The sequence below is a fragment of the Miniopterus natalensis genome, chromosome X (genome assembly GCF_054644295.1).
Source record: "Miniopterus natalensis isolate mMinNat1 chromosome X, mMinNat1.hap1, whole genome shotgun sequence".
In the NCBI taxonomy this organism is placed as follows: domain Eukaryota; kingdom Metazoa; phylum Chordata; class Mammalia; order Chiroptera; family Miniopteridae; genus Miniopterus; species Miniopterus natalensis.
This window is the reverse complement of record NC_142103.1, coordinates 71,577,036-71,599,663: the sequence shown is the minus strand read 5'-3', so window position 1 is coordinate 71,599,663 and position 22,628 is coordinate 71,577,036. Positions and strand designations below refer to the sequence as shown.

Here is a 22,628-nt window from a genome sequence, read left to right as displayed (position 1 = left end):
AGATGAGAAAACTGAGGTGCAGGGAGTAAATGGCCTTATAGCTGAAGAGTTGTGTCTAGGATTCAACCAGGCTTATTTGAACACCCACCCAGCACAATTCTCAAAATGGGACACCTGAAAGTAAGAGTAGTGGTAGGTTTGAAATGAGATAAACTTGGGTTCAAATCTAGACTTGCGCTTCCTAAGTTGGATGATATTGTTCAAGTTACTAACCTTTCTGAATCTCAACTGACTTATCTGTAAAATGGGCAAAATAATATGTTTTCAAGGGTTGTTGGAAGGATTAAATAAAAATGACATAAAAACACATAGCGCATAACAGGTACTCAACAAGTGGTGAACTAGTATTCTATCTTCATCTTTTAAAATGGTGTCTCTCTTCCTCTTGCTGGTCTTTTTCTTTTTCTTTTTTTAAATATATCTTTATTGACTTCAGACAGAGGAAAGGAGAGGGGAGAGAGAGGTAGAAACATCAATGATGAGAGAGTCATTGATCGAGCCCACAACCCGGGCATGTGCCCAGACCGGGAATAGAACCCCGATCGCCTGGATCCCAGGTCGACGCTCAACCGCTGAGCCACGCCAGGTCAGGCTGGTCTTTTTCTTTTAATAGAGGACTTGACAGTCCTCTAGTTCACCGGTCTTAAAACCTCGATCTGGGATGGTGGGCTGAATAAGGAGTTGTGTCACTCCTCCCAGTATCTTGGATTTCATCCATCCATTGCTCTATTGATTTACTATCCACTGGGTAGTGGGTACCTGTATAGTGGGCATCTGGAGCCCTGAGAACCTGGAAAGGTGATGCTGAGAACATGTGAATGACTTCACCTTCTGAAATGCTACACAGCCACAGAGAACAACTCAGTGATTACATTTCTTTGCCTTCTCCAGGCAACACAGGCCTACTCCTGCCTTTGGAAGATCTGACAGGCTGTGGCTACCATAGGAATTTCTGAGGGATAAGAATAATAATATTAGTAATACATGCCAGGCACTGTTCTCTAATTTAACTCATTTAATACTCATAAAAAGTATCAGAAGAAATGTAACCCCATTTTTAGGAGAAGAAACCATAGCACCGAGAGGTTAAGTCATTTTCTCAAGGTTACAGGGCCAATAAATAAGTGGCAAACCTGGGATTGAGACCCATCCCATCTGGCTTCAGAATCTCTCTTCTCAGCCACACTGCTTTTCCACCCATACCAGGAACTGTATTTCTGCCCTCATTTCTCTCAACTGAATCAGAAATTATCTGTTCACACCTAAATCATGTAGCCTAATTTTTCTATCTTTATTGTCTATTTACTTGTCATATAATTAACCTAGATCCCCCCAAAGAAGACTAGACTCTCTTATTACAAGGCCACTTTCACTCTGACAATTCCATTGTTCAAAAAGCCTAGCAGGTCTGCATCCAAGTTCAAACTCCCTGGCCCGAAATTCATGGCCTTCCACAGTCTGACCACTTATACTTACCCAACCCATAATGATAACAATGAAAAGTTTACATGTCTACAGTAAATATACTCTGTGGCAAGTGCCATTCTCAGAGCGTTTACATATATTACCTCAGCTAATCCTCAAAGTCTACAAGGAAGCTGATGCACAGAGAAATTAAGTAATCTGCTCAGTGGAAGAGCTAGGATTCAAACTTAGGCAGACTGGCTCCAGAATCCATTTTTTAACTTCCCTTTGTCTTACCCCATTCCTCAACATGAGTCCTCCAATCCAGAAAGATCTGCTCATTCATTCACTCACTCAACACTGACTAAACACATGTTTAACATAGTGGGGATACCAATTTAAATTAGATATATCCCCATCCTTGAGGCACTTACAGTTTAATAAGGGCCATAGAAAATTATAAGTACCATGGGAGAATGCTATGGAAGCACAGAAGGGTACTGAAATAAATTGGTGGTAGATGGTGTGAAGAGGTGTTAGGTAAAGCATCTCAGAGGAGGGTATAATTCCCAATGGGCAGAGGGAATAGCTTGTACAAAGGCACAGAGGCATGAGACAATCTGATACACTGAGTGAACTATGAGTACCATAGTGCAACACTATAGCTGACATAAAGCGCATGCATGAGGGGCTGACTTGAGCTCAGGGAGGAGAGGTGACCAGAGACCAAATCAAGAGCGCCTTGTGTGCTGTATCAAGTTCTCCTGGAATGCCTCCCTGTGCCCTTCAAAAGTTTAGTCAGCAAAACCCCTCCCCAATTTCAAAGCCTCTTCTTTGAGGTCATCCCTGATAACCGAAACAGAAATGAGCTCCTTAGAAGGTACTAAGAGTAGTTTTCACACTTTTAATTAACTTAACTGTTTATTTAAGGCAGTAGAACTCCTTTTTTTCAAATTACATTTTACATGGCACTAAGATATACATAACAGAGCAAAGTTCTGGTCAAAGAAGAGCCGCCTGGTCTGCTTGGTCTCTGCTAGCTCCCAACAATAACCTCCAAAACACTTCTAAGCAACTCAAGTGCCATAGAACATCATATTAAAAACATAACTCTATTAAATAAATTTTATTTAGGATAAATTAATTATATAAATATTTAACAATTTCGTTTTATTTAAATGGAAAGTAACATGAAAGTTAGAGGATATGAGTTTGCATCTTGTCTCCTCCATTTACTGGCTGTATTATCCTGGACTAGTCACTTAAAGAGAGCCTCATTTTCTTCACCTGTAAAATGATGAAAATATCACCTATTGAAAAGGGGTACTGGGAAGATTACATGAGACACTGTACATATGAAGCACCTAACATAAAACAGATGCTCAATAAATGTTCTAAGCTATAGGAAGTGGCACGAGGAGCTAAGGGGATGTCAATATGGAGATAAATAGACGATTCCCCTCTAACTGCTCCCAGGGTTGCTGAGCATGTTAAAGAACTTTGCAGCCCTGGCCAGTTTTGCTCAGTGGTTAGAGCATCAGCCTGCAGACTGAAGGGTCCCAGGTTCGAATCTGGCCAAGGGCATGTACCTCAGTTGCAGGCTCGATCCCCAGCCCCGGCCCATGCGGGAGGCAACCAATCGATGTGTCTCTTTCACATCGATGTCTGTCTGTCTGTCTCTGTCTCTCTGTCTGCCTCCCCACCCCCCTTTCACTCTCTCTGTAAAGCAGTGGAAAAAGTATCCTTGGATGAGGATAAAAAAACAACTTTGCAAACTTGAACATGCTAAAAGGTCACCTTGATCATAGTGAAGTGACTCTTTAAAACAAATTAGTGGGTGGTTTTCTTGGGAAGCAGAAGAACAAGATCAAGACACAATTTTTGGTATAGAGGACAAGAAAAGCATCCCCCCCCAAAAAAGCAAATTCCAGTACTGGTAGATGGGTGAAAACTTGAGTATATGCAACTGAGTCACCTCCCTGGGGCTTCATCTGAAGGCAAATGCTCTTACTCAGGGACAGACCTGGTCCTTCCCACCCGAGAGGTTTTTATACACCCAGAAAAGCAAGGGCTTTTCTCTGGCCCCCTATTTTCTTTCATCCTAAATTATGACAACTGTGTGACCTATGGAATTAGCTTCTCATTGAGTTGGGATGTGAAGGATATAAGAGGGGCTAGAATACTGTCATGGATAAAGTTCAAAAGATACCCACTCTCAGTGAGACAACAGTGGGATCCTATCAGCCGGAAGGTCTCAGTAGCAGGGCCACTGCTTGAGTGTTAGCACCTACCTGCTGGGCCAGCTTTGCAGCTGCTGCAGCCAAGCCTGTCTCAATGGAAGCTACCCGGGTCCCCTCCCGCACGGGACGGTCCTGCTTTGGTAGAGTTGGGGTCACACGGGCTGCAGAAGAAAGAGGATGAAGACATTTATCTGAATGTCAACCATATTCCCTACCTCGGAGCTCCCCGAAGATGATCACACTGGTGGTCCTGTTCCTTGCTTTAACAAAGCCAAATTTTGCTTCCAGTCATGCAAGAAACTAATTCACAAATGCCTAAAGTACACAGAGCACAAACTTATTAAAGGACAAAAGTTAACCTCCCTAAATTGGCAGTTAAGGTTGTCCATGTTCGGCTCCTGGCCTATCTACCTCACCAACCTTATTTCTGCACCCGTATTATCAGCCTCTCCAGACCAAATGTCTTCCTTACTACACCTTCAGAATATGTAGAGCTCATCTTCTCTCCCTGTGCCTTCATCCTTACTATCCACACTGCCTGGAGTACCCTCTTCCCTTTTGTCCACATCTTCAAAACCTGCCCATCCTTCAAAGGTAAGCTGAAATCAACTTTTTTTTAAAAACTATATATTGATTTCAGAGAGAAGGGAGAGGGAGAGAGAGAAACATCAAAGATGAGAGAGTCATTGATCGGCTGCCTCCTGCATGCCCCCAACTGGGGATGGAGCCCGCAACCCGAGCACGTGCCCTGACTGGGAATCGAACCTCCATCTCCTGGATCCTAGGTCCATGCTCAACCGCTAAGCCACGCCCAGCTGGGTTGAAATCAACCTTCTATGCAAACCTGTAGGACTTTTCTGGCTCTCCCTCCCTTGAACTTTTAATATATACAAATCACTTAATATATTAAATATACCATCTTGTCTTGTTCCCTAATGTTGATGTATGTTATTTTGTCTACCAACCAGGCTATGAGCTACTGAAGATCATCTTGTACAACCCTTTTATAATGACTTAACAAACTTGAATCAAAAAATAGTTATCCCACATTTTACATAGGAAGTGTATTTCAGTATAACCAAATAGCATCAGATGAGGAGGAAAGTCCTATACAGAAGAATGCCAGCTAATAAATGTAGAAGGAATGACAGAATTAGAAAATCACAGGTTTGCAAGCCCTAATGAAACAACTGATTCTAGAGCACTGGCTATTCACACAGTACCAGAGTATTACCTCACAGGTTACTTGCTACTCTCAAGAAGAAAAAACAACTTTACATGAGTAAGAAATAAGACACAAAGAAAAACAGAAAAATGAACATGTAAACCCTACTTTGCCAGTTACTACATTAAGTTTAAATGGATTAAATTATCAATTAAAAGGCAGAGATTGGCAGAACAGATAAAAACTCATAACCCTACTATATGCTGTTTACAACACAGACACTCTAGATTCAAGACACAAACAGATAAAAACAAAAGGATAGAAAAAGACATACCATAAAGACATTATCCAAATGAGAAGCTGAATGGCTATATTAATATCAGACAAAATAGACTTTAAGACAAAAACTGTTACTAGAGACATAGGAGGGATATTTTATAATGACAAAAGGGTCAATCCATCAATAAGCTCTAAGTTATAAGCATATATGCACCTAACAAGAGAGCCCCAAAATACATGAAGCAAAAACTGACTGAATTGAAGGGAGAAACAGATAATTCAACAACAGTTGGAGACTTCAATGCCCCACTTTCAATAATGGATAAGACAATTAGAAGAACAGCAAGGAAATACACCTTTATGATGTCTCGAACGTCACTAAAAAAAGGATGCGCAATTAGAGCAAAATATTCATCATTAAATACAGGTGATAAATATATGGCTGTTCCTGGTACTAACCTTTCTAATTTTGAGTACATTTAAAAATTTGCGCAACAAAATATTTTAAACATAAAAAAGGAAAAATATTTACTGATTATTCTTGTTCTTGTAACCACATTAACTTTATTGTAGCACTGTAGTATATTTAAATATCTTATAAGGCTAATTCCTTTTCTTTACTTTTTTTATTTCTTTAATCATATCTGTTTACTCTTTTAATTTCAGAATGAGTTCACCACTAAATTCCATTAGGACTTTGATCTGAGATAGTGTTAAACATATACATTTAATTAATGACCCTTTAAAACACTCAGTCTTTGTAACCAGGCAAATGGCAGAGCTTTATTTATTTATTTAATTTTTTAAATATATCTTTATTGATTTGAGAGAGAGGGAGAGAGAGAGATAGAAACGTCAATGATGAGAGAATCATTGATCCGCTGCCTCCTGCATGCCCCCGACTGGGGATCGAGCCCGCAACCCAGGCATGTGCCGCGACCGGAAATCGAACCCCGATCTCCTGGATCCTAGGTCGATGCTCAACTGCTGAGCCACGCTCGGCTGGGCAAGCTCTTTTTATTCATGTCTTCTTTTATGTTTCTCAGTAAAGTTTGAAGTTTTCTTCATGTAGGTTCCACACATACTCTTAAGATTATTCTTGGGTATTTTATACAATTTTTGTTATTACCAATAGAATCTTTTTCTTCTCAGTGCATTATAGCTTTATTAATGATATATAACAATTCTTGTTTTTTGGATATCTGGTTTATATTCAGTAATTACCCAATTTATTGAATTCTTTTATTAGCTTTAACAGTTTTTCAGCTGATTCTCTTGCATTTTCTAATTATACAATCATTATTTCTTTCACTTGTCAAATACTTCTTTAAAAAATATATTTTTATTGATTTCAGAGAGAGGATGGGAGAGGGAGAGAAAGATAGAAACATCAATGATGAGAGAGTCATCGATCGGCTGCCTTCTGCACACACCCCCATTGGGGATCAAGCTTGCAACCTGGGCACGTGCCCCGACCGGGAAATCAAATTGAGATCTCCTAGATCATAGGTTGGTGCTCAACAGCTGAGCCATGCCAGCCAAGCCACTTGTCAGATACCTATTACACATCTCACATGTGCCAGGCACTGTGCTACAGATACAATGAAGAATAAAAATAAACAAGATTCCCACCCTCAGGGAGCCTCATATCATGATAATTTGGTCTCTTAATTTCCAATAGTTACTGTTATTTCTGCTTCATTCTTAATTATGCTATCTAGAACTTCTAGAACAATGCTAAGTAACAGAAGTGATGGTGGGCATAAGGGGAATACCCTTAGTAGAATGCCTCAGTCTTTGGGGGTTAAGAATCTACTTTGAAAATGATAAAAATTAGCTTTCTATCTACAGAAATATATATGCATAGATGTATATATTTCAACTAAAACTACAGAGGTGTTCATTATCTGCTGTCTGAATAGGGAAACAATGGATAAGATTAACTTTTTATATGGAAATATTCATTTTTTAAATATAGAATGAGGGGAAAGTATCATAAATAAAATTATGTATGTATAGGAAGGGTAACTATTTTCTTACTATATAAAAAGGATAATTTAAAAAGCTTGAAGACGTACATGGATAAATGGGCAAAGGTCAGGAATGAATTTTACAAAAGAAAAAATTCTAATGCTACTATGAACATATAGGAAAGTTTAATCAAGGAAATAAAAATTAATAAGATACTGTTGTTTCCTTGTGAATTACCAAAGATCAAAAAAATATCATGGTAGAGACTGCTTGTTCTCAACCCAGTATCATTTTCCCTTTCTTGCTTTCTGACATTGTGGGACAGAAATTTACCTAGGTTAAAAACATTTCCTGGCCTGTCTAGGAGATCATCTTGACCATGTGACATAAGACGATACAAAAAAAGTGTAACTTAAAATATCGGCCACAGATGATATAAAAAAAGTATAACTTAAAACTCCTTGGGGAGGTGTGCTCAGCAGGTCTTTTCCTTTTTCCGTTTGTTCTTCCACTTCTTCCTGACTGTAACTCAGAAATCTCTGCTGGAGCCCGGCTGGGCGTGGCTCAGCGGTTGAGCGTCGACCTAGGATCCAGACGATCAGGGTTCGATTCCCGGTCAGGGCACATGCCCAGGTTGCAGGCTGCAGCCGATCAATGACTCTCTCATCATTGATGTTTCTAGCTCTCTCTCTCCCTCTCCTTTCCTCTCTCTGAAATCAATAAAGATATATTTAAAAAAAAAAAAATTAGAAATCTCTGCTGGAGGTAAAGCAGCCTTCTTGTGACCCTGAGGGGATAAGCACTCACTACAGATGGCCAATAGGTTACTGTTATTCACAGACAAACACTATTCCTAACTGATATGCTCAATGCCTATGAAGATTCATAAACAAGTACCTTCACACATGGCTGGTGAAAGTGTACACTAGTACCTTTCTGAAAAGCAGTTTGGCACTACATATAAAGAGCTTTCAAAACACTCATATTAACAAATTGTATTGGCAAGGGTGTAGGGAAATAGGCACTCATGCATTGCTTGTGGGTGTGTAAACAACCTCTAAGATGTAATTGTTAAATGAGAAAGGTAAAGCATCTAACAGTGCATAAAGTATGCTTCCAACTGAGTAAAAAAAGGGGAAAGAAAAAAATATATATGCGTTTACTTGTATATGCATAAGCTAACTCTGAAAGAATCAACATGAAACTGGTAACAGTGGCTGACTCCAGGTGGGAAACTGAAAGGTTGTGGAACAGGGGTTGAAGGAACTTTTCACTGCATACTGATAAATTTTTTTTCATACACTTTGGCCCTTCTAGAGTTTCGTGGAGATCCATCCTAAGTAAATAATCAGAGATACAAACACTTACATAAAAAGATGTTCACCCCAAGTGTTATCACTAATTGTGAAAACTTGGGACTAAGCTAAATGCCCCACATAAAAGGAGAAGTTAAGTAAATTAGATAGATCCATGAAACTGAACACTTTGTAACCACTAAAATATTATTTATAAACAATAGCACAGGGATGTGCTTTTGATATAATATTAACTTAAAAGGCCAGATACAACTTCTAGTCAATGTAGAGTATTATTCACAAGACAATGTAAATAACCTTGACAATGTAAAAACAAAAAAGTGTGGCTCATAGAAGGTTGGAGGAAAGAAGGAAAAAACAGCAGCCCTGATGTCTGTATCTTAGAGAGTGGATAATCAAGAGAGATTGACAAAAGCTGATGGAAGGAGAGTCAGAGGTTAAGTTAATAAATCAAAAAAATATATTATAAACCCTACAATATTGAGTTTTGGAGGTAACTAGAACAAAAATGAAAACTACACAGCCCTCACAAACATGGGATTGTAGGTGGAAAAAGCAGAGGCAGAAGACCATTGCATTTCATCCTAAACTCCTCTGTACTATTGGCTTTGCTACCAGATATACACATTATTTTGAATGAAGGACAAAATAATCTTAAAGTAGGATATATTATTGTATATAAAATGTGATTTCAACCATAAAAAGAAAAATGCACAAGAAAAAAGACTAGAAGGAAATATGTCAACACATTAACAATGGTTGTTTCTTGGTGGCAGAATCATGGGTGTTCTTTTTTATACTTTCCTCTATTTTCTGTATTTTCCAAATTTCCTATTATGCTAATAAGTCAGAGACTATAGGAGAAAATAAAATTAGGAAATAGGCCTGGAAAAAACTGAAACTCTTGTTGATTGATGCGCTAAGAGATCACTTTCCAGAACTGCCTTGCAACCTCATACCACCAAGCAAACATCAGAAAGGCCAAGTAATACTGGGTGGGGATAACAGGCCCTTTATTTCCTGGGGAAACATAGGTACTGAGATACCAGCACCCTCTGTGGTGGTCTGCTGCAGTAATGGCTCTCAATTTGCTCACATCTCCTTGTATGCATGAGAATGTTGCAGCTCCTCCTTTCAGGAGATATCTACTTCTCCACTCCTGGAATCAAGGCTTGGCCATGTAACTTGCTTTTGCCAATGGGACAATAAAAAAACATGACATAAGCAGAGGCTTGAAGAGTGCTTACACATTGGGGCTTGTCCTCTCTTGTGCTTGCTACCTTGTGAAAAAGGAAAAAGACTTGGGCTGACCTCCTTGTGGATGAAAGACCACATGGAAAGAAGCCCCAACCCAACCCAAGTTAGGTCCCAGACACCTAAGGGAGACTTTTTCAGATCATGCAGCCTCAGCCAAGCTGGTCCAAAACTGCAGCTCAGTCAATCTAGAGAATCATGAGAAATGATCAACTGTTGTTCTAAGCCACAAAGTTTTGGGTAGCTGGGTAAGCAGCAAAAGCTAACTGACACACGGTCCGATGTGAAAACCAATGAGATGAATAAAATTCTTTTATTACCCTCTAAATTCCACATTCAATTAGATGATCATTTTCTTCGTTTCTCAGAGATGGCCTCTCAGCAAGCACAGGAGCCTTGGGCCTTGTACAGCTCAATAGTCAGCATAATTTCCCTCCTTTGACATTAACAGTACCAAAGGGCTATGATGATGGTAGCAGAATGTTCTCAGAAGCCTTAGAATGCTTGCTAAGATCTGTTCAAGGTCTTCCTCATTTCATCTCAAGCCATATAATATTAGAAGTAAAGTGCTCCATTACCTCTGGCTTTGCTGAACTGAGCGCACAAACTGTCTCATTGATCACTTTTTGCTCCAGGACCTAATACCTGGCACACAACAGGCACAGTTTCCGAAATAAACAAATGAGTGACTGAATCATGTCTTCCTATATTCAATATCCCACCTACCTCCAGCCTATTTTTCCCCCAACCACCCTCACACAGTTTAAGGACAGAATACTAGATCACCTTTAGGACTCCATGGAGCATCATCTGAATTCTTCTTTTTCTTGGGCCGAGATTTCAAAGCAGGGTCATCATCATCAGATTCCAAGGAAGGGTAAACTGCAGTGAGGGAAAGGCAAGGTAAACTGAAATCGCATCCAGTAGGGTAAAAACAGAATGATACCTACCTCAGCTCCTACCACTCCCCGACAAGTAGACCCTTTACTTAATCGACATTCAACTACAGGAGTCCCTGAATGAGCCACATACTTTTCATGATTTTCTACCTTGGCACCCCTGCTGCAAATGTCCTCCAGTATCATCTAATTCTGATTCACTCATCTAACATCCACTTAGTAATTTCATGAATTAATTTACTGACCCTGCAAAATTCAGCTCTATCTAGATTCACTTCCAAAAGCATTCCCTCATTCTCCTAATCTGATTCAGATGCCTCCTCAACTCTCCATAGTATCTTGTGCATACTCCTACTGGAGCTATTTATTATACAGTGCTTAAGAGATAATTAGTAAATCTGTCACTCCCAATTTACCAGGAAGGTGGGGAAATGTACTGTTTGATTTCACACTAAGGGAGCCTAACATAATGCAGAGTAGGTGCTCAGAAAGTGTTTGTTGAATTAAAGAAAAAAGAATGGTACACACATTACTCACAAAAAGGGAACAAAAAGACTATTTGGGCTGAATTAGAAACAAGATTACTGGAACAGAATGTTCTGAATAACAAAACACACAAGCATCTCATACTATACAAATACATACAAACATCCAGTTTTATCACACTCTCCTTACAATCCACATGCAACACTATAGAATTTAAGGGGAAGATAGTCTAGAAAGGACCTACAGATGAGTCAAACTCTGCTGCTGCGGCTAAACCTAAAAGAGAAGCAAAGTGAGATTGAAAACTTCCTCCTAATGACTAGCTTCAAATTTCTCTAGAATTTTACTTCATCAGAGAAATCCAGTCTCCCACTTCTTTCCAGAACACAGAGTTGGCCAACAGACATATGGAAAGGTGGTCAAAGTCACTAATCACCAGAGAGATGCAAATTAAAACTACAACGAGGCATCATCTCACACTTGTCAGAATGGCCATCATCAACAAATCATCAAATGGCAAGTGCTGGTGAGGATGTGGAGAAAAGGGAACCCCAGTACACCGCTGGTGGGAATGCAGACAGGTGCAGCCACTATGGAAAACAGTATGGAGGTTCCTCAAAAAATTAAAAATGGAGCTGCCTTGTGACCCAGTGATCCCACTTCTGGGAATATATCCTAAGAATCCTGAAACACCAATCAGAAAGAATATATGCACCCATATGTTCACTGCACTGTTATTTACAATAGCTAAGTTCTGGAAATAGCCCAAGTGGCCACCAGTAGATGAGTGGATTAAAAAGGTCAGGTACATTTATACAATGAATACTACATGGCTATAAAAAAGGAGGCTCTCTTACCCTTTGGAATAGCATGGATGAACCTGGAGATTATTATGCTAAGTGAAATAAGCCAGTCAGAGAAAGACAAATACCATACGATCTCACTTATATGTGGAATCTAATGAACAAAATAAACTGACAGACAAAATAGGTGCAGAGGCATGGATGCACGGAACAGACTGACAGATCTTGGAGGGAAGGGGAGAAAGGGGACAAGAAGAGATTAATCAAAGAACTTACATGCATAACCCATGGACACAAAAAATAGTGTGGTGAAGGCCTGGGGTGGGGTAGAACCGGGTGAAGAGAGGCAATGGGGGGAAAATGGGGGACATCTGTAATACTCTCAATAAAGATTTTAAAAAATACTCTCAGCCCAACTGGGCATGGCTCAGTGGTTGAGCGTCGACCTGGGATCCAGGCAATGAGGGTTCAATTCCTGGTCAGGGCACAAGTCTGGGTTGAGGGCTCAATCCCCAGTTGGGGTCGTGCAGGACGCAGCCGATCAATGACTCTCTCATCATTGATGTTTCTATCTCTCTCTCTTCCTCTCCTTTCCTCTCTCTGAAATCAATAATGATATATTTAAAAAAATACTCTCAGCAAAATAAGAAGTGAACTACCTTAACCTGATAACCTATTGCTAACATTATAATAGTGAAAAGACTGAATGCTTCCCTCTTAGATTGGGAACAAGGCAAGGGTGTTCACTTTCTTACCACATTGTATTTGAAATGCTAGTTAGAACGAAAGGCAAAAAGACATACAGATTGGAAAAAAAGGAATACAACTGTCCCTACTTGGGTGGGGGCTGGGTGAAGGAGGACAAAGAGGGGGGAGTGGGGGACGCTTGTAATAGTGTTGATAATAAAAAAATGTTGTCCCTACTTGCACATGACATGATCCTCTATCCAAAAAAAAAAAAAATGCACCAAAAAAAAAAAAAACTAGAATAAGTGAGTTTACTGAGTTTGCAAGATGCAAGGAAAACACACAAAAATCAATCACACACACGCACACACACATATACACGATAAACAACTGGAAACCAAAAGTTTAAAAACGTACCATTTACAATATCACCAAAGAATACAGAGCTTAGGGATAAATCTAACAAAACATGTGCAGGATCTGTATGCTGAAAACTATAAAACACTAATGAAATAAATTTTTAAAAGACTAAATATGGAGGGACATACCATGTATATAGATTAAAAGATTCAATATACCTAAGGTGACAATTCTTTTGCAGTCATTGTGAAAAACACTTTGGTGGTTCCTCAAAGAGTAAAACATAGAATTACCATATGACCCAGGAATTCTATCCTAGGTATATTCCCAAGAGAAATGAAAACACATGTCCACACAGAAAAATGCACAAAAATGTGTTTAGCAGCATTATTCTTAACAGCCAAAAGGTAAAAATAACCCAAATGCCCATCAGTAAATGAATGAATAATCAAATTGTGGCATATCCATACTATGGAATACTATTCAGCCATAAAAAGGAACAAAATGCTGATTCATGCTATAACTTGGATGAACCTTGAAAACATTATGCTAAGTGAAAGAAGCCAGACACAAAAGGTCACATATTATATGATTACTTTTATATGATATATCCATAATAGGTAAATACATATAGACAGAAGCAGATTAGTGGTTACCAGGGAATAAGGGAAGGGGTCTTGGGGAACAATTACTTAATGAATACAGAGTGTTTTCTGGGATGATGAAAATGTCTTGAGCCCTGGCTGGGTAGCTCGTCCCAATACACAAAGATTATGGGTCTAATCACTAGTCAGGGCACATACAAGAAGCAACCAACAAATGCATAAATAAGTGAACGACAAATCAATGTTTCTCTCTCTCCCTCCCTCCCTCTCTCTGAAAATAAATCAATAAAAAAGAAAATGTCTTGGAAATAGATAGGGGTAGTGGTTGCACCACATTGTGAATGCACTAAATGCTACTAAATTGACACTTTAAAAGAGTCAATCAGTGGTGAATTTTCTCACAACTACAGATAAAGCCTTAGCAACATATGAAGACCTACAGACAAATGATAAAAATCATGCAATAATGCCTCCCATCAGAGAAGAGCAAATGGTGGCTCTGGTTTCTACAAAATTAAGCTCTGGTAGGAGAGGAGGACGGCTGAGAGAGCAGATGAATTTGTGAAGACACATCCCCTTGCGTTTTAAAAAAAGATTGCTGAAGATTAGTCCCTGGATGAGATTTTAACTTGATGAAGCTGGTATCTACCTTAAGCAAATGCCTTTAAGAACTGATATCTGGAAGAAGCCTGAGCCCAGGGTTTAAGGCTACAAAGGATCCACTGACTCTGATGCTGGGTGCAAATTCCAATGGGCTCTAACTGAGCAAAGATTAGTATTAGGATTATCATTATCTGGGTCAGTGTTTTGGCTTCAAAGCCAGAGAGATTCTAAAGGATACGCCCCTAACCCTCTTTTTCTTCTAAGCTCTATTACTTCTTTAAAAAATATATCTTTATTGATTTCAGAGAGAGGAAAGGGAGAGACAGAAACATCAATGATGAGAGAGTCATTGATCGGCTGCCTCCTGCACGTCCCCGACTGGGGATCAAGCCCGCAACCCGGGCATGTGCCCTGACCAGGAATGGAACTGCGATCTCCTGGATCCTAGGTTGACGCTCAATCCCTGAGCCACGCCCAGCTGGGCTCTATTATTTTTAGTGTACAAATTTTCAGGATGTGATGTTTTTCAAGAATGCATACATCCCGTTATAGCAGAAAAGCCTCTGATGAAAGATGTCAGTCTCCATAAATTAGTCCACAAATATTTTGCAATCCTAATAAAAACTCCTAATAGGATTTTTCATAAAATTCAACAAGCTGATTCTAAAATCTATTTGGAATAGAAAAAGCTCAATAATGGCCTAGAAATTCTGGAAAAGTAAGAACAAATAGGCTGGTATCTCCTTGTTAAACTGCCTTTCTAGTGTTGCTGGGCAAAGCAGGGTCAGGGATGGTGATGTGGAAGCAGAGGCTGATAGAGCTGTTCTGAGGGGACTAGTTAGACAAGGTCTGGATGTCTTGGCTGTAGGTCGATGTAACTATCTACTGAAGGTAGGATGGGTGGCCAAGGAACTAACACCAATCACAGCTCAGAACAGAGATGATGGGCTTGATGAGGTTCTGTGGTCTCCTCAGGTCCAAAGCAAGTTCTACAAAAGGGATTTGCCTTACCAGACATAAGACCTACAGTAACTAACCTATGTGTTATTGCCATAGGAATGTACACAATGATTTTATGGAACAGAATAATAATAGTATCTAACATATAGCACTTACCATGTGCTGGGCAATGCTCTAAGTGCCTTATGTATATTAATTCACTTTAACCACACAACAACCTATGAGGTAGGTACAGAGAGGCTAACTAGCTTGCCCAAAGTCACATAGCTATTAAGGGACAGAACCTGGAATATAGAGTAGAAAAACAAATCTTGATTTATATGGGAATTCAGTTCATGACAAAAGTGGAACTTCAAATCAGGGGGATAAGGATGAACTAGTCAATAAATGTGTTGGGGCAAATGACTACCCATACGGAAAAAATAAGTTACATTCCTACCTCCCACAATTCACAAAACTTGATTCCAGAAAAAAGAGCTAAAATTTTAACTTCTATACAAGTTTTAGGTAAAAATATATGAAAATCTTCTTACACACACCATAAAATACAAAAAATTGGTAAAGATGACTATAAAAACTGACATCTTCTACATGCTAAAAGATACCACAAATAAATTAAAATACAAGCAAAAGACGAAAATATTTTTCAACATTTCAAGAATATAATAAAATCCAACAAATGTAGAATAAAGAACTACAAATCAATAAGAAAAACAAACATCCTAATAGAAAAATGGGTAAAGGCTAAATAGATAATTTACCAAAAAGAAATAAAAAAGAGCCAATAAACATAAACTATGACACCATTTTTTGCCATCTGAATGGCAAAAATAAAAAAGGCTGATAACATTCACTGCTAGCAAGGATATGAAGAAACAGGTTTTTCTCATACACTGCTCATGTAGTGGACACGCTGGAGGGGAATTTGGCACTACAGGTATTAACATTTATTTTGTTCATACTCCTCAGCAGGCCTAGCCACCCCAGGGAGACATTAGCTGGTACATGGGCACTAAGGGTTATTTACAAGAATTTTCATTGAAGCACTGTTAGTAACAGTAAAATGTTAGAAACAACCTAAATGTTAATCAGTAGGGAATGGCTAAACGAATGATGGTACAGCTATGCTAAAACACTACTATGCAGGAGGTATATCTCAATATGTATTGATGAAGTAGGTCTCTAGGAACTGATGTTGAAAGATATCCAAGCAAGCTTTTTTGTATTTTATGGCATGTGTAAGACGACTTTCTTCTGTTTTTACCTAAAACTTGTATAGAAGTTAAAATTTTAGCTCTTTTTCTGGAATCAAGTTTTGTGAATTGTGGGAGGTAAGAATGTAACTTATTTTTTTCCATATGGGTAAAACCACAGACACTAAACAGGACTACATCTCTATTTATATCAACATGTACATGTAAACACAAGAAAATGAAAGGTATAAATCAAACTGATAAAAAGGTTACCTGCCTCAGAGGCGTTAGTCAAAGGTAATTTTTACTTTCTCTGTCTTGTTCTAATTTTAGTCCATAGCACTAATTTTAAAAAATTATATTAAAAGAGCCCGGTCGGGCGTGGCTCAGCGGTTGAGCATTGACCTAGGATCCAGGCGATCGGGGTTCGATTCCCGGTCAGGGCACATGCCCGGGTTGTGGGCTCGATCAATGACTCTCTCATCATTGATGTTTCTACCTCTCTCTCCCCCTCTCCTTTCCTCTCTCTGAAATCAATAAAGATATAGTAAAAAAAAAAAAAAGAAGAAAGAAAAGCCTACATTAAAGTCAGCTATACGATACAAAAAAAGTGATTTATACACTGAAGTACTCAATAAAACTTAGTTTACGAAAAGGAGTCATCTCTTAAATGTAAAAAGCCCACTAAAAGGTTATTATATATACTTTTGCCAGGGATGAACTGAATGACATAGAACACAAACAATACAGGTGATAGAAGTGAAACAGGCAAGAGGGGGAAAAGTCACCAGCAGTGAAGGCTGGACTAAAAGTGAATGACAGATAATTATAACAGCTACCAATTTTTGAGGGCCACCCATGAGCAAGAAAATATGTCAGGTGCTCTGTACAAGCATCATCTCTAATTCTTAAATCAACCTGTGAGATAGTCTCATTTTATAGATTAAGGAAATATGGCTCGGCTGTCCTGGATTAGGATCGGGACTGAAACTGGGGTTGGGTTATCCCTTCTGGCCTGCACCCAAGTGCTCAGCTGCCCTTACTATACTCCGCATCCTTGAAGCATGCTCCCAAGCTGTCCTGTTCATCCAGACTGGCATTCTCCTCTTCCTCACTCTCGGTTCTCCAGTATGCTGGCCGCTTGATGGGCCGCTTTCCTGGGGTGCGCTGGGAAGCAGGACTACAAGACACTGTGCCCAGCCCACTGCTGGAGCTCGTACTGCTTCGGTCCTGCCCCCCGGTCCACCAGGTCTGCAGGCTGGAGGTAGCTGGAGAGGACGATGAGGACTGCAGGTTGGCCATGCACAGCATGCCCTGGATGGCCTCCTGAGTGCTGGGAGAGGCAGGGGCCTCGCTGCAAAGGACAGAGAAGAAATGCTGAGGTAGTTTCTCTAGATGTCAGTAGCAACCAGTCATCAGAACAGTCAGGGAGGAGGAGGAGGGACAACAGCTGAGGGGTCAGGGTGAGAGGAGGAAGAGAATCATCCCAGGTGAAAAACCAGAAATCAAACTAAAGGATCCAGATAGTATCAAAGACTGTCTTCATGAAAAGACCAGTCCTTCTTGCTTCAAGTCTCTCTACAGACAGGAGGCAAGATGGCAAAAAGAGGGGTGCATCTCCTCCCTGTTCATCCATGCTGCATTCCTTTCTTTAAAAAAAAAAAAATTAAAAAAAAAAAAAGACCCTGTTCTCCTTCCTTGTCTCTTCCAGCCCCTCTTCCACCTTCCCAAAACATAAAACTGATTCTCCTTCATGTCTACACAGTCTCTCTCTCTCAGACCTTAAGTTTCTTACGACAGATTTCTTGTCTATTTTATTCTTTCAGTCCATATGCCCTGGCTAATTCTTTGTCCCTTTATATAATAGCTTAATAAATATTTGCTGACTGGCTGACTCAGCCCTTTGGGGGGAGGTATGCTGTTTGATTGCCTTGGAAAGGGGAGACCAAAGCCAGTACTCACGTGAGGGCAGCATAGTCAGGTCCCCCCACCTGCCTGCTGGCCTTGAGCAGATCAAGAATTCCACCAGCTCCACTCCCATTCCCAAGCTTGCCTTCGACCCCTTCTACCATGTCCTCATCTGTTGTATAGTCCTCCTGTTGGGGAAAAGAATATCACCTTAGCAGCCCAGGGTTGGTCAGGTAAGGCCTCAATACAGGGTTGAAAGTCTCACTCCTGAAACTAATATCTTCTGAGTACCAAGTATAGACGTAGTACTAAACAAAATATTCATTCTTTCATCTTAATTCCCACAGCATCTTTGTGAGATAGGTAGTATAACTCCCATTTTACAGATAGGGAAACTAAGGCTCGGTGAAGTTAAATAATTTGTATAAGATCACAGTCAGATATTCCAGATCAGATATTCTTTCTGCTACACCACACTGCCTTTTATTCTACACTGTATTAAAGATTTTAAAAATATTTTAACTAAGTTATAATCTTCCATTTATATGCTCAGCAGCACTTAATAAATACCTTAGGCACTGAATGCATGAGTATCTTTTTCCCACCAAGTAGAATGACAATCTGCCTTCTGTCTCTATAACCAGAATGAGCAGAAGACACAGGGCAGACTCCTACCTCAATGTCAAACTCAACTTCTCCTGGTTCTCGAACTCGGTTGGGGTCAGAGCAAGGCTTCGCACGGGGCAGCTTTCGGGGAAATTCTAAAAAACAATGGAATGTACTTATCATGAAGTTAAAATTAACATCTGAGCGAAACACTCAGGGGAAAGAAACTAAGACTATAATATTCCTGAAAGTAATGACCACAGACGACTAATTTAGAGAGGTTAGAAATTAGCTTATAAATAAATCTCTAGAGCAAAGGTTACATGGAGACCTACAGAGCTGGTAAATCAGAATGTCAACAAGCTCAGGCCTCATGTCTGAAGTCTATCAAGGGGACCAAAAACAAATGTAAAACAGGCAAGGCAGGAAAGGGAAAGAACAGGTACACACTTGATCTTATTATCAGGGTCGTCTTCTCCTTTCCCAATCTCTCATCAATCTGCAGTTCATCATCTGAATCCAAGTCAAATTCATCCTCCATCACCTGTTCTGCCATTAGCCTGCCTCTGTCTGACTTCCTTGCAATCTTGGCTCGCCGAGACTTGGATAAGCTCTTTACCCTCTTGGTGCTAGAGAAAAGGAGAACATAGAAACAGTCACACTCAGTATTGTTATGGTGGCGATTCTCTTCAAATTGATCTATAGATTCAATGCAATCCCTATCAAAACACAGCTAGCTTTTTTTTTGGTAGAAATTAATAAGCTAATACTAAAATGTATGTGGGCATACAAACATCTCAAAGTGGGGAAAACAATTTGAAAAAAGCTGGAGGACTTATACTACCCAATTTCAAAATTTACTATAGAGCTATAGTAATCCAGGTAGTGTGATATTGACATAAGGACAGACATACATCATTGAAACTGTACTGCAAGTCTAGAATTAAACTCTTAAATTTATGGGCAATTGATTTCTGATAAAGGTGCCAAGGCAATTCAGTTAGGAAAAGGTAGTCTTTTAGAAATAAATGTGGATTCTTACCTCATATCATACACAGTTAACTCAAAATGGATCATAGGTCTAAATGTAAAAGCTAAAATTATAAAACTTCTAGAAGAAAACATAGGAAAATATCTTTGTAACTTGGGAGTAGGTAAAATTCAAAATGTTTGTGCTTCAAGACTATTAAGAAAATGAAAAGACAAGCCACAGACTGGGAAGAAATATTTGCAAATCATTTATCTGGGAAAGTATTTGTATCCAGAATACTTAAACAACTCTTAGAACGCTATAATAAGACAAATAATCCAATTAAAATGAGTTAACTATATGAATAGACATTCTTCTAAAGATGATATACAAATGGCTAATCACACAAAAAGATGCTCAACACTGTTAGCCATCCATCAGAATGGCTATAATTAAAAAAAAAAAGAATAACAAGTGTTAATGAGTATATGGAGAAACTCGTAATTGCTGGTGGGAATGTAAAATGGTACAGACATTTTGTAATAAAGTTTGGCAGTTTCTCAAAACATTAAAAATAGAATTACCATATGACTCAAAACTTTACTCCCAAGTAAGAAATGAAAACATGTCCACATAAATATTTGTATGCAAATGCTCAAAGCACCATTATTCATAATAGCCCAAAGTGGAATCAATCCAAATGATCACCAACTAGTGAACAGATAAACAAAATGTGGTATATCCATACAATGGAATACTATTCAGCAATAAAAAGGAACCAATTAATGATACAAACTACATCATGGATGAACCTAAAAAACATCATGCTAAGTGAAAGAAGCCAGACACACACAAAAATACACATTGTGTGACTTCATTTATAATGAAGTATCTAGAAAAGGCAAATCTATACAGACAGAAAGTGGATTAATGGTCACTTGGGCCTGGGGAAGAGAACCCTAGTTCTCTGACTATAAGTGGCTATAAGGGATCTTCCTGGGTGATAGAAATGTTCTAAAATTGGATGATAGTGATGATTGCATATTCTTTGAATTTATTAAAAGTCATTTAATAATACACTTAAAACAAGGTAACTATATGATTAACTAAATTATACCTCAAAAAAGCTGTTAAGCCCACCTGGTGTGGCTCAGCAGTTGAGCATCAGCCTACGATCCAGGAGATCGAGGTTTGATTCCCGGTCAGGGCACATGCCCAGGTTGCAGGCTGGATCCCCAGCTGGGGGCATGCAGGAGGCAGCCAATCAATGACTCTCATCATTGATGTTTATCTCTCTCTCTCCCTTCCTCTCTCTGAAATCAAAGATATATATATATATTTTAAAAAGCTGTTAAAATATATAAAGAAAGTGAAAAAACTCAAAAGTAGCTTAAATAATCCTATTATACATGGCAAACAATATTAACCAGTACAAACTGCTAAAACAAACCTTATTGTTAAAAAGAAACACATTTTGGTAAATTATTATATTTGATATATTCAGCAAACAGTCATTTGGTGAACTAGCTTTCTGTGAATTGGTTCTCATTAAATTGACCTGTTTTCTACCCCATAGAGTTGTTGGGAGAATTAAATGAGCTAATGCAGAGACTGACACATGATGAGTGCCCAATGTAGCTAATGTTAAAATTAAGTTCTCAGGGTCTCAGTTCCCACATTAGTAAAACAGGGATAACAACACTGACCTTCAGAGTCATTGTAAGGACTAAATAAAATAATGTATGTTAATAGCTAAGACAGAGTCTGATACAGAGCAGGTGATCTATAAATGGTAGCTATTTATACCTAGATCTTTTATTAACATCTACTTATGAAAAATGTCAAACATATTTAAAAATATAGAACTACAACAAACTCCCATGTACCTATCACCCAGTTAAGTTCCAGCAATTATCAACACACAGCCAATCTTGTTTCATTCACACTTCAGTCTCTGCAAAACACTGGATTACTTGTGAGAAAAGCCCAGACATAATATCATCTGGTCTGTAAGTATTTCTATACCTTGACTCTGTAGTTTCACTTAACACCCGCCTCTGGCAGCTTCAGGAGGCAACAGAAGTAGGGAAGGAGAAAATGTCTCTTTGTGTCCTCAATAGCCATTACAGGCTAGACCCTTAGGACTCTCAATTTCCTCTTCCCCAGAGACCGACCACTGGTTCTGGACAAAGGCAATGCTCAAAAGTCTCTCTAATCTTATTCTTTAGTAACTAGGTTCTCAAATCCTCCCAAGGACAGCTCTGCTGCTTTCAGAATCTGCCCTACTCTCATGCTTTCTTTAACCTTATTTCTCAGCCAGGTGGACCTACTATACCCACCCTTGGGATCTGAAGACCACCTTTTCCTACAAAAAGGATATTAAGGTATCCTTGTCACTTGTGTTCCCACAATGTACATACTCTGTACTTGGCTCCTGACTGCCCCTGTCTGGTGTCCTGAGTGACCAGATGACAATTCTTACTGTCTTCCTCTGTCTACCTATGTGTTTCAGGATTTCTGATAGCCTACTCGGCTTTTGTTCATACCCATGCCATTATCACAACCATCATCACCTTTCACCTTCAATTTCATCATTATATTTATAAGAGCTACCATTAATTAATCATTTACTATGTGATAGGCCCTTTGATGAGCACTTTACATACACTATCTCATTCAGTCCTCCAACAACCCTAAGTTTTACCTATAGAATAGATATAATGAGGACACTGAGGCAGACAGGTTAATTAACTTGCATGGTCAAACAAGAATACATGTCAGAGCTGAGATTCAAACTCAGGACTGTCTGATTCCCAAGCCCGTGCTTTTTGTTGTGAATAGCTTTTATTCTTTTAGAAAATGTTCTGTTAAAAATTATTTTAAGGAAAGTAATACATTTTCATTGTACAAAATTAAAAT

At 39.1% G+C, this 22,628-nt stretch overlaps 1 protein-coding gene across 3 annotated transcripts in view; it reads right to left on the bottom strand.

Moving 5' to 3' along the window:
- PHF8 (PHD finger protein 8) overlaps positions 1-22,628 on the bottom strand; it is a 71,088-nt gene that overhangs the window by 4,212 nt on the left and 44,248 nt on the right. For all 3 annotated transcript variants that reach the window (XM_016215180.2, XM_087829421.1, XM_016215181.2), the window contains exons 14-19: positions 19,190-19,368; positions 18,809-18,894; positions 18,188-18,321; positions 17,269-17,579; positions 10,416-10,511; positions 3,696-3,805 (exon numbers count right to left, since the gene is read on the bottom strand). In XM_016215180.2, the coding sequence (XP_016070666.1) occupies positions 3,696-3,805; positions 10,416-10,511; positions 17,269-17,579; positions 18,188-18,321; positions 18,809-18,894; positions 19,190-19,368 (916 nt within the window). The remainder of the gene's footprint in view (positions 1-3,695; positions 3,806-10,415; positions 10,512-17,268; positions 17,580-18,187; positions 18,322-18,808; positions 18,895-19,189; positions 19,369-22,628) is intronic.